At 33.2% G+C, this 12,377-nt stretch overlaps 2 protein-coding genes across 2 annotated transcripts; both read right to left on the bottom strand.

Moving 5' to 3' along the window:
• Positions 1-608: 608 nt before the first annotated feature.
• LOC120090516 lies at positions 609-1,462 on the bottom strand. Its single transcript, XM_039048231.1, has one exon. It carries the CDS (start codon positions 1,362-1,364, stop codon positions 792-794), a length of 573 nt encoding a protein of 190 aa, XP_038904159.1. The 5' UTR covers positions 1,365-1,462; the 3' UTR covers positions 609-791.
• Positions 1,463-3,042: 1,580 nt separating this feature from the next.
• LOC120090514 (probable protein S-acyltransferase 17) lies at positions 3,043-11,043 on the bottom strand. The gene is made up of 11 exons (XM_039048229.1): positions 10,849-11,043; positions 10,365-10,577; positions 9,496-9,589; positions 6,375-6,469; positions 6,108-6,275; positions 5,944-6,016; positions 5,777-5,829; positions 5,378-5,469; positions 5,235-5,287; positions 4,967-5,092; positions 3,043-3,648 (listed from the first exon to the last, which is right to left on the bottom strand). The coding sequence occupies exons 2-11, from the start codon at positions 10,511-10,513 to the stop codon at positions 3,373-3,375; spliced, it is 1,179 nt and encodes a 392-aa protein (XP_038904157.1). The 5' UTR covers positions 10,514-10,577; positions 10,849-11,043; the 3' UTR covers positions 3,043-3,372.
• Positions 11,044-12,377: the final 1,334 nt, after the last annotated feature.

Genomic DNA, 12,377 nt, shown 5'->3' with positions numbered 1-12,377 from the left:
TTTGAATAAAAAAAAATAACTTAATATTTTTAAATTTTAAAAATTAATCATTTTCTTCTTTTTACCAAAATGCAAATGGTTCTTCTATTAAAAGAAAAACCATCTCCTCTTGAATATTTTTTTTTTTTATAAATAAGTCCAATCAGGTCTAATTTTAAATTTTTTGTTGGAATTTTTCCAAAATAACTTTTGAAGTTTTTTAGTTTTTTTTTTAAATAATTCTATATAATTATTATTTTGAAGTAATTATTGCACAGTTTCTTGATTTCCAGGATTTTTTTATAATCAATTTTTAGTAATTATTTATTTTAAAAAATAATTCTTATTTTAAATTTTTTGTTGGAATTTTTCCAAATGATAACTTTTGAGGTTTTTAAAAATCCTTTTAAAGTTTTTTTTTTAAAAATAATTCTACATAATTATTATTTTGAAGTATATTGCAAAGTTTCTTGATTTTTCCAGGATTTTTTTATAATAAATTTTTAGTAATTATTTATAAATATTTAATAGTTTTTAATTTTCGGTTTTTAGAAACCATATACCTTTACTCACAGGAAGAAAAGAAGAAATACAGAAAGAGAGAGAGAGAGAGAGAGAAAAAAACAGAGTTCCCAAGAACAAAGAGTCATCACATAATACAGAGCATCATCATATTATAAGCTTAATTCACCAACATTTCACTTAAGAAATTTCCACATATCTCTCAAAACCCACAACAAAAACAACCCACATACACAAATATTATATAATTCCAACTAAAGAATCACAAATACACTAAAAAAGAAACCTAATTAAACTTGAAAAGGCCATGGCCAATCTTTCAAATCCTCATCCTGCTGAACTTTAGCACTCCTCATTCCCACACCATTGCTACTATTACTCCCTTCACCTTCCACAAACGCATAATACTTCAAAAAGAAAGCCAAAGTAAGAACAACCCATTCCAAAACAAACATAACCACACTCAATCCACCAGCCAATTTCAAAATCACAGCCCCATCTTCTTCTCTAACATAAGATTTCAGCTCCCACAGAAAATCCCCTGTTCTTGTGAACACCAACATCGCCACCGATCCTTGGAATATCGCCGTCAGGACGGTGAACACCATGTGGACACCGAACCATCGAGCCGAAGCAGCGGCGGCCATGGCGCAACCGGAGACGGCAGCCGCGATGGTGAGGATGTGGAGGAAGATGAGAGAGAGGCCACAGAGAGAGGGGAGGAGACGCAGAGAGAGAGTGAGGAAAATGCAGCTCGAGGCGGCGCCGAGGAGGATGTAATTTGTGTAGAGGAAGAGCTTGTGAGTGTGGTAATGGGATCGGCTCATTGAGGTTGATGGATTTGCGGTTATGGAGAAACCCATTTATGTTTTTCTCTTGTAGAATTGATTCTTATGCAGAGTGGAGAATTTCGATTGGGTTTGTTTCTAGTTTCTTTGGAAGAATTGGTAATGGCGGAATTGGGAAGATGAAGAAGAAGATATAGGGGGGTGGGATGCCCAACGGCTAGATTTTTGGCCGTTGGGAGAGTATCTGAAAATGTCGAACGTTGCTCTTTACCGTTAATGACTCGGCGTGTAACGGCTACTTTTTTTTTTTTTTTTCCTTTTCTTTTTCCTAAATGTTTTTTATTTTGAAAATTTTAAAGAAGTGAGTTGTTAAGCATATGACTATGGATTTAATATTCGTTGATATATATATTTTTTATTATGTGATCCAATTGGAAGATCTTTTTTAAAAATATATTTTTCCATGTTTATTCAGAGCATCTAGATTTTGAATTTCATCTTTTGAAAATACATAATTACATTTAAAAAAAGATAAAAAAAAATTGACCAATTCGGTATTTCAATTATATTCATTTTTTTGTTAAACTATAATATGTAAAATAGATTAATAGTAGTTGATACTCAACCTGTATATACATTGGGTTGGATAGGGTTGGAATTTTTTTAGACTAATCTAAAAATTCGAGTTAGTCAATCTCCGGCCTGATCTACTCTATTCATAAACCAAACCAACCTAATCAACTAACTTAAGGCGCCACTAAGTAATTCAATCCTACAAACAAAACTCAAATTAAGAACTCCATCCGTTTCTTCTTTTTTCTTTTTTTAAATTTTCTCACAAATAAAATTGAAAATGAGAATTAAGAACCCTAAGGAGGGACAACAAAAGCAATACCAAAAAAACGAAATCACCAAATGTGAAGTGGTCGACTATTGAGAGAGTAGAGAGAGATGAGGCCAAGGCCAAAGGGGATGACATTGTTTCTCAAAATTCGCGAACAACTAAAAGTCAAAAAAGGCAAAAGCTGATTGCAAAATATAAAAGTTTGAAGATCAAAATAAACCTTTTGAAATTTGAAGGGATACTTTTCTAAAATTGGATATGGCCAAATTATATAGTTTTTTTTTTTTCCCAAGTAAATCAACATCAAGTTACAAGGAAAATGGAGTTTTGATGACACGAGGAAAATGAACAAGATAGATAGATTGGCTTATACTTAAATTATATATAAAAAAGAATTCCTTTGTTTTGAAGAGCATTTCTATTTTTTAAAAAGTTTCAATATTAACATTAATCTTTCACACATTCCAGCCATTTAAAGTCTTGATTTTCATTTTGAATGCTAAAATATTTCTACTTTAAAAGTAAATTCGAAACAGATACAAAGGATCAAAGATAAGATTACAACTCTAAAAAGAATAATGATTTTTTTTAGAAGAAAAACAATAATTTTCAAAGCAAGTGATAAAGTCCTAATGTATTTCTATAATTTAGCCTAAATTATAAATCCCAGCAACAAATAGTTAGGCATTACTGCATTTCATTTGTAATGAAATATTGTACAATTAAAATTGGTCTTCACGGCTATCTTTCAATAAATTCCTAAAATTTATATTATAAACAATAAAAAGAACTCTTCTGTTTGGTGTTTCTCTTTTAACGAAAAGAGAATTGTCAGTGACATTTGAGAAGAAATCATATTATCTTGATTCTCAATAATTTCAACAGGCTAATTAAGATAGTTGTTACATGTCATTCGAAAGCTCACAAATTGCTTAGAAATCAAAACTTCTTTTAAATTAGTTTACATTAGAAAAGAAAACATCTAAAATTTCACAACATACTCGTAAAAACCAAAAATTAGGAGGTCAATAAGGCACACCACCACAAAGCCATGAAGAAATGCAAAAATCAAGAGCATATGAAATTGTACAATCTCGAGAGGGCCACCCTCCGCCAAGACTGATCAACCAAGCGATCGACCTTCAAAGCTGAAGAACCAGCATGACCGACCAACCCATCGATGTTTTACATTGAATGAAACAACAACACAGTTCACATAACATTTAATTTACAGCAGTCTCAGCCAGATTTTGGTTTTCTTCGTGAAAATGATGGTCTTGATGAGAAAGGTAAAATGACCTCATGAATGTTGTATAACAATCCTCGATCGTAAGTATTATTCTTGACAACCTGCACTTGTTCGAGTGGAGATCTACGAAAAATGGTTCTCCATTTGCTCTCTGGAGGCTTTCTTTCAGAACTCAGACAATCCATGCTTGTTTTTAAGGCTGCTGCACTTGCCTTGGCTTCATTTACCTTCCTTTGCCAGCTAATGTACTCTTGCCACTTAAAAGTCTAGCAGTACCCAAAACAAATCACACAATATGGTGAGTTTTAAGGTGTCAATAAACACTAGGAAGTCAATTTTGAAGCAAAAGTACAAGCTACAGAAACATACTTGTTTGAGAACTATGTCTAAAATAATGTTCTGTTAGAACAAATATTCAGTAAAAATATAATTTTGAAAAAAGTCAACAAACTATTCATGGATTGATAAGGTTGATTGGAGCCTACTCGGATGCTGACCAAGAATTAAAAGAATTTGGGGTTTAGTGGAGATCTTTAAGCATGAGAAGCATGCATCTCTAGCGCCAACTGTCGTTTGTCCTTTAATTTTTACTTTCATTATGGGCTCCCCTTCAGCCGTTTGCTTCTTAGAGGTCAGAGTTGTGGTTTTCGTGGCATCTGGTTTTGTTTGTTATTGTTTTTTTATGGATAACCGAACTTTCATTAAGAAAAAACTGAAAGGATACATGGACCTACAAAAGAAGAACCCACAAAAAGGGAGGCAACCTAGAAAAAGAACCTCCAGTCAACAAAAAAAATCTAACGTTCCTTTCCTCCAAAGCCCAAAGAAAAATAATGAATCTTAATACAATACAGGACCACAGTTCACTTAGGGACCTCTCAGACACTCAATAGTGCACACTCCAACATGCTACAATAACCTTCATTTATCACGAAAAGGAGGATGAAGCAACTCCTTGATCATCTTATCAAAAAACCAGCCTCTGGTTTTATTTCCAACCTTAATATAATATAAAAAATAATTAATTAATCAAATCAAATAAATAAAAATACAAAATAAATAACTTAATAAAAGACCAAGATTTTGGGAGTTAATTGTGATGCCTGATGGTTCTTTGATCCTAGATGGCAACCTTTTCAATTGTACTTTTGAGTACTAGCCAATCAAGTAATCTTAGATTCCCCTTGAATGGCAACTCTAAACGCTCTGCACCTCTGCCTTTTAGGAGCCTATTCTAGAGAAAGGTCAAGGCTGAATTTGGCTCATCTCCCATGATTGCCTATTGAGCATGCTGTTAAAACTTAAACTTAATTTTCCAAAGGCTTATGGATGGATACTGCCTCCCAATATAGCCCTCGTCATTTGAGAATTTCTATCAAAGTACAGAATGGTCACAAAAACTTACAAACAAGCCACGTGCATCCCAGTTCTTCAATCTTCAGTAGAAATTAGTTAAAATTAAGTATGAGTTTCATTTTGGAACCATGGGTAAATCAAGCCACCAAGTCTTTGGACGTCAATCATAAAAAAGTTTTTTCCATCCTAATAAAGAAAAGATCAAAAGGAAAGAAAATAGTAACACACCTCATTTGTCGTAGTATTTGTAAGACAGAGTTTGGCATGGTAACCAAAGAAGCCTCCTAATAGCAGGCATACTATCGCGAGAAACACCATAAGTAGTAGTTGAGTATTGTACGAGCTCAAAATCCACTGTTGCAAGCCAAACAACAATAATTATCTAGAATGCACAATTTAAGCAAATAAATCAGATAAACAAAGAATCAATGTAAAGTACTTGTTTGGTTTTAACCCATAAAAAAAAAAAAGAAAAAAAAAAGAGTAAAGTACATACTTGTATGACATAAGGAGCTAGACCGGAGAAAGAATTTTCAATGCCATAATAAACTGCATCAGATATATGGCAACGAATTTCCATGTTTCAGGTTTGCATGAACCAAAGACAAAGTAAAGAAACTAAAGTAAATTAACATATACCCGTCAAGATATGAATAACTTTTAGTTCTTTCAATTGTCCAGCAAGAACTAGTCCAATTGCAACCGTCCCGTATACACAAAGAAGGAAATGCCTGTAAGACATGAAACATTGAAAAAATGCATAGTGATCGAAAGACTCGTGAAGACTAACATAGCAGAAACATAATATTGCAAGTATCTAACGTTTCAGAAATGAAATGACCAGTACGTTCAAATTCCAAAAAGTGAAAGATAATGTAACATGGCAAGACAACTTTTTTTCAACTTCATTTACTTGAAAAAAAATGAAGTTTAAAATATTCTTAGAAAATTGACCTTCATGAAAACATTAAGCACCAGATTCAAAATTTGACTACATCCAACAACTTTGTAGATGATCCGGAATCAACTAGCACCTACCACAAAAGGAAGGCCATAAAATACCGGGTATTCCTCTCCCCTATACAGTTATTCTGCATAGATGAAAAAACATTGAAGTATTAAAAATCCAAAATTCAATGATTTAGACAATACAAAAGACACCATCAAAGAAATAGTGAAAAACAGGGGTCTGGGGTGATTCAAACCATCCATCCACAATGATGATCAAAGCGGGCAACACAACGATCACATATGCTGCAATGTTTGGATCTAGCAGGTCTGAGACAATGAAAAATTGGGAAAAGAATTATTATAATTACAAGCCAGAGCACATTATTAAATTATTAAGCGTGTATTTAAAAATGTTTACTTTGGAATTTTGCAAGTTGAACATTCTTTTTCAGAGTAAATAATGTTGTCATATGGATAAGCAGACAGATAACGAGTTACATTATCAGCATTCACTGTCCCTGGATCAGAAAAGCTGGTTAATAGAAAGAGGAGAACACCAACAGTAACAGCCAAAAAGCTTGTATACCTGCAAGAACATAAAACGCCTAAGGCATTCAAGATGGAAGTCTGCTTGCAAAGTACTGCAACTATAGAACAAAAAGCGTACAGATTTTAGGACAGTTACCTATGAATTCCACTTAAATAATAACCAGGGACGTATTTGAATGTAGACATTGTAATAATGTAATAGGTAACCCCGATTATAGCAAGATATATAACCTGCAAGAGAAAAAAATGATCAAATGAAAGGAAAATAAAGAAACGGAGTAGTGAGCACAATAGTATGCCTGCTTAGGTTGAAGAAGATTGTATTTCTTGTTATTTTTGGTTTTTCCAGTTCTCATTTCTTTTTATTCTCTCCCTTTGGAGGATTGTATCTCTGAACATTTTTCTTCTTTTTTACCGAACAGTTTGTTGCTTGCTTCAAATAATAATATAATAATACTATCCCCTTTGTTAAACATTAAGACCCCATTTGATAACCATTTCATTTTTGTTTTTGAAAATTAAGCCTATTTCTCCGCTTCCATTAAAAAAAATTTAAGCCTATTTCCTCTCTATTTCTTACAATGGTTTTCATCTTTCTTAAATACAATGGTCAAATTCTTAGCCAAGTTCTAAAAACAAAAACAAATTTTTAAAAGCTACTTTTTGTTGATTTCAAAATTTGGCTTGGTTGTTTAAACCATTAGTAAAAAGTAAATAACAAAGGAAGAAATTTGGATGTGGAAGTAGTGTCTATAGGCTTAATTTTCAAAAAAAAAAAAACCATAAACTAAATGGTTACCAAACGGGACCTAAAAGTTCATACCATTATTAGAACCTATTGAAACACCATTAGAGTAGCTATTGTCTTTGGTGTGAATCTAATGGCATTGAAACAAGGAACTTTTTCATTACAATGGCTACAATGGCAATGATGAAAAATTAGCCCATGTGTAGGAATTGGATAGAGATAATACAGTAAGGTGTATAGCTATTAAAAAGCCAAGATATAAGAGATAACATACAACTAATTGCTATCTCTTCTGCAGTAGTCATAGAAACAGGTTTGTGGTTAAATAAATAACCGAACCTTAATCTATTTCTAACCCTCTTCCTTCTCTAAAGAAACTCCTCCAGTTGTATGCTGATGCAACTAAGTTATCTAGTGAGCAGTAGTCAGGTAGGTCAGACACATTAAAGGAACTGGAAATGTGTGAAAGAAATAATAGTACATTAAGCACCAGGTCCAATTTACTTGAGTACTCTGCAGTACCAAACTTCTTTTGTGCTGCCAATCCCAATCAGAGACTGAATCGTCCTAAAGTGCACAAGAGGTCTCCTTCATTTTTACCCTTCATTCACCTATATTTCTAAGTTACTATAGACATATTTACCACTACCAGCCTTGAATTGTAAACAGCTTCAAATTGTTGTCTTACAATGATTTCAGCCAACTCATCAGCTTCTATGCTGATGTCAACACCTTTGGGAAGTTTAACTAAAGTCACTTTTAATCAAGGACCTCCTGTGTAAACAACTTCAAATGTAAAGTCACTTTAATGTTAGGTACTTAAGCACCTTGGAGAACCACCCCAAAAGCCAACTATTGAGGTGAGAGAGCCAAGCTACTTAAGTACCACATCGATCATCCCATTCTAACCAATGTGGGACAAAGGTAGCCCAACTACTTGGTTCCTAACAATACCCCATCTCAGGAAAACCAACATCCCGTGGCTAGACCGACGGTACTTCACTAGGAAACACCCGGTCAGAAACCTCCACCGGTGCTCCTCTCTGAAACATCGACAACCAACTCTAATATCATTTTAGGTACTTAAGCAGCTTGGAGAACCACAATCCAAAATCCAGCTATTGAGGTGAGAGAGCCAAACTACTTTAGTACCACATTGGCCATCCCATTCTAACCAATGAGGAACAAAGGTAGCCCATACTACCTTGGTTCCTAACATATTTGAGGATCAATTCTTCTTGTTCCTAAATGCAAACTCTTCCTGTACTACATAGATCCTATCATGTACATTAGGGTTGTGGGTTCAGACAACAAATCAAATGACCCAAACTTCTATCTGTAACCTCAATTTGACCATCGCATATTGAAGGATGAGTTGGATACAAGTAGTACAAAATTTCAAGTTCAAACATGTTAACTTTTCTTATATAGGCATTTCAAAATATGACAAGAATTTGGAGTCACTATCACTTGTTATAGACTTCTAAGGATGACATAATGGATAATCCTTCCTAAATATATTCAGAAGTTAGTGGAAATATATTTATGCTAGAGCTTTAGAAACTTGGACAATAAGATAGCACACTAATAATGTTCTACATCTCTTTCCTGATACATACAGAAAATGATCATCAATGGTCCCAGCAAAAAATATGACAGTTTTTAAATCACCAACAAACCGTCTCGTCATAATTCATGGTTCATTCGTAACCTAACTGGCCAATTTATTACATAAACAAGTTAAACACACTAGACATACTAATGCCACAACTAGTAGTAGTACTCAGCAACAAGAGAAAATATTTTCTGATGTGAACTCAAAAGATATTAGTTATGACCCAAGCCATAAGCTCCTAACTAAGCACAAGTATAAGTGTTTGCGATAATAGCACATCTAGCCTAAATAATAGCAGATTTATAACATGATAAAAATTTTACATACAAGTGGCACAAATTTTAGAACTTATAAATCAACAATTCATGTATATCAATGATGTACTTTATATCAGGGATTATCAGTAATATAAAAATGGTAGATCAGTAATATACTTTATTGATGATACAAAAATGGTATATCAATGATATATTTCATAATAGATTTGACAATAATGTATCTGAATCACATAAATGGTATATAAATGATAAAATTTATCTACATATGTAATAAACTTTACGTTAGGTATGTCAGTGGTGAATTTTACATTGGTATATCAGTACAATACTTTTTCTTTCATAAGTAACAGACATTTCAATGATACAGTACTATACTTTATCAATGATACAAAAGTTGTATACAAAGGAAAAACTATTTACAAATTATTTTTCTTTGTAATAAATTGGAAAATATGGAAACCAGCTTCGCCACCCATTATGATTTTCTTAAATATAAACATGAATCTAAACCATATGTAAGTTTCAATGATCCAAACTTTGCAACAACGTTATGACAGCAGCTTGTGTATTAAAATCTGGTTCTTTCAACTTATCAAAAAGTACATAATTTATAAACCTGAAGGATTGGATTAGGTCTGTCGCAGCAAAAACTTTCGACCGCCAGAACTGCATTAGTTCCTTTTGACCCAAATACATACCCTACAAATCGTCTGCATTTGAACCAAAAATTATAATTTTTTTTTAAAAAAAATGAAGAAGAAGAAATTTAGCATAACACTACATAGTCGGCAAAATAGATATACAGATGGTTAAATTATAAATTTAGTTCATGAACTTCGATGTTGTATTTATGCCTCAAAATGTTGCAATTACATCTCTAAATTTTGGATTGTAATTTAGTGTAGTTCTTTTTTTCTTTTCTTTTTTCTTTAATATTCGCAAGTGCTCTAGCCAGCTTACAAACACTTAGATAAATAAACCGCCTGCCTCTACAACATTTGGGTGTCAAGGAAACTTATAGGATATTAAATCCTAGGTTGGTGGCCATCATAGATTGAACTCATTCTCTCTATCTCCTTTATTAAGCTCAAGGCTCTTACTGATCACTAAGCCAATCCACGATCGTTGCATAGTTTTTGTTGTTAGCATCGTCAACTAATAAAGTACTTGAAAAACTACTTTATTCGACATGATAGGCAAATGGCAAAAGATCTTGAACTACTTTTTTAAATCAATACATTAAACCCTTCCTCTTGACCATGTTACTCTATTTTGTCTAATCATCCACTCTTCTGGTAATGCAAATTAGTCTGATCTTGTGCAATATACATTTCACACCATTATTTTAGTTAACAATGTTAACAACACAATGACATAATTAAAACTTAAATACGTTTCGGGAGTAAATGAATACAGCATTTAGAAACTAAATTTATACATTTGACATTAAGGAAACAGTGAAAAGATAAAAGGACAGAGAATTACAAGAAATAATCGTAGGCGCCAGAAGTGAGAAAATGGTGAATACGTTGAATGGGAGTGCCCTCAAAGATAGGCCACTGACCACAAAGGAAAGAAACCACCACTAGAAGTGTAACCAAGCCATGGCATAACAGTAACCACTGTACAGCCATCAAACCCGAAATTGAAAGAGAAGCTAGTTTTGATTCCCCTGATCGGTTCAGTTACTCGACATCCCTGTAATTAGACAAGAACCGCAATTACGAACGATCAAACAGAAAACCAACCCAACGGAAAATTAAGGCAAAACCCATTGACTATAAATTTACGAAGGGAAAGAAGAATAAAATAACGTAAGAGCAACGTGATTGTTACATTGTGGGAGAAACAGATTCAAATCACAGAACCAATAGAACAAAATTTCAGAAAATTGCTTGGGCAGCTTAAGAAATCGACAACTTGTAGAATTACAGGCATCAACAAGCTAGCGACAAGAGACGGAGCTTACGGAAGGGTCAAAGGGATGGCGTCGGGCCGGCGAAGATCTTGTTACAGTGATCAATCAATCTTCAACCTTCATTTCTGCTTCGATTTTTGGTTTGATAATTGAAGCCCCAAAGCGGAGAAGGATTTGAATGTGGAGAATGGAGAATTCGGGAAAGGAAAAAGATTTTTCTTTTTCTTTTTTTTAATAAAAAAGAGTGGTTTTCCAATAAAGAGAGTGAACAAAATATATATAGAGAGAGGCTATTTGAGGACCCAACATGAGATGATATATTCTCACATCCTATATGTGTTTGAAGGTCCATTATCCTATATTTTAATAGTTTATAGGCTCATTTTCAGAATGTGTTTCTTATCTCACCGTCATTTTCCTTCCATATATTGTATATTATCTCAGTGCTTGAACATACTCAATCATACTCGATCGTTCATATTCGATCAGAACTCCCCAGACATCAGAACTCTCCATGTAGGAGTATATCAGCATGCAACGGAAGCAACAAATACCAATTAGCATTCTAATTCATTAATTTTGGCTATAAATAAAGCATGCTCATACAATAATAAAAAGGTTTCAATGAATACCTTTGTAGAACTTCTTTAATCTCGAAATCAGCTGTAAAACTTCACCAAATATCGTTGTGAACCACCTCAAGATCTTCCTTACTATTCTCTTGGAGTTTTAGATTGAGTTGTGAGACTCAAAATAAGCTTGAATGAAGAGAACTTGGAGAAGAACTCACTGCAACAACCTACTTGAAGAACAACTTCTTCAACTCAATTTTTTTTTAGCAAAAACTCAATTGATGCATGCCTCAATTCCACTTCCATCTTCTCTAGTCATGTAATGAAGATGGTTAATGAAATGCAACTCATGCTTGAAGTATTGAAACTTGAGTCAAGTGGGTTTTGAGTGAATTTCTTCATGATAGCAGAGAAATCCAACTTTCCAAAAGTTTTGTGTTTAAAAATCAATTGGATTTTCAAAATTGAAAACTTTTATTAATTTTACAAAATTAGTTTCATAAATTAACGTTCTAATAATTAATTAATTAAATATCCAATATTAAATTAATCTTTACACGAATTTCACTTTCATGAATTTAATATTTAAATCATATTTAAATATTAATTAAATTCTCCAATTCCGTTTAATTACAAAATTAAATGTGTAATTATGTCTCATATTACTAATTCCCTTAATTCTAATTCGAATGTTTCAAATTAACTTATCACATTACTCTAAAACTAATCAATTTACAAGCTAGTAGGGGGACCTCGAGGAAGATCATGGGCTCCAACGATCCGAGATTAATTGACTAAACTCTTTACACCGAATTAACCACATTAGTTAACTAATGGGTCACTCCACTAAACCCTATAGTTGCACTCCCCTGTAGATATATTATGTCCACTCGATATAACCATGATTAATAAGTTAACCCTTCACAGGTTGTTCGTAATAACGGCTAGGTCAAATATTTGTTTTACCCCGAGATTACCTCTTGTTTCTCCAATAAGAGGGTAGGGCCC

This window comes from Benincasa hispida, chromosome 11, assembly GCF_009727055.1.
Source record: "Benincasa hispida cultivar B227 chromosome 11, ASM972705v1, whole genome shotgun sequence".
NCBI classification, from domain to species: Eukaryota; Viridiplantae; Streptophyta; class Magnoliopsida; order Cucurbitales; family Cucurbitaceae; genus Benincasa; species Benincasa hispida.
This window is presented reverse-complemented; position numbering and strand designations above follow the sequence as displayed.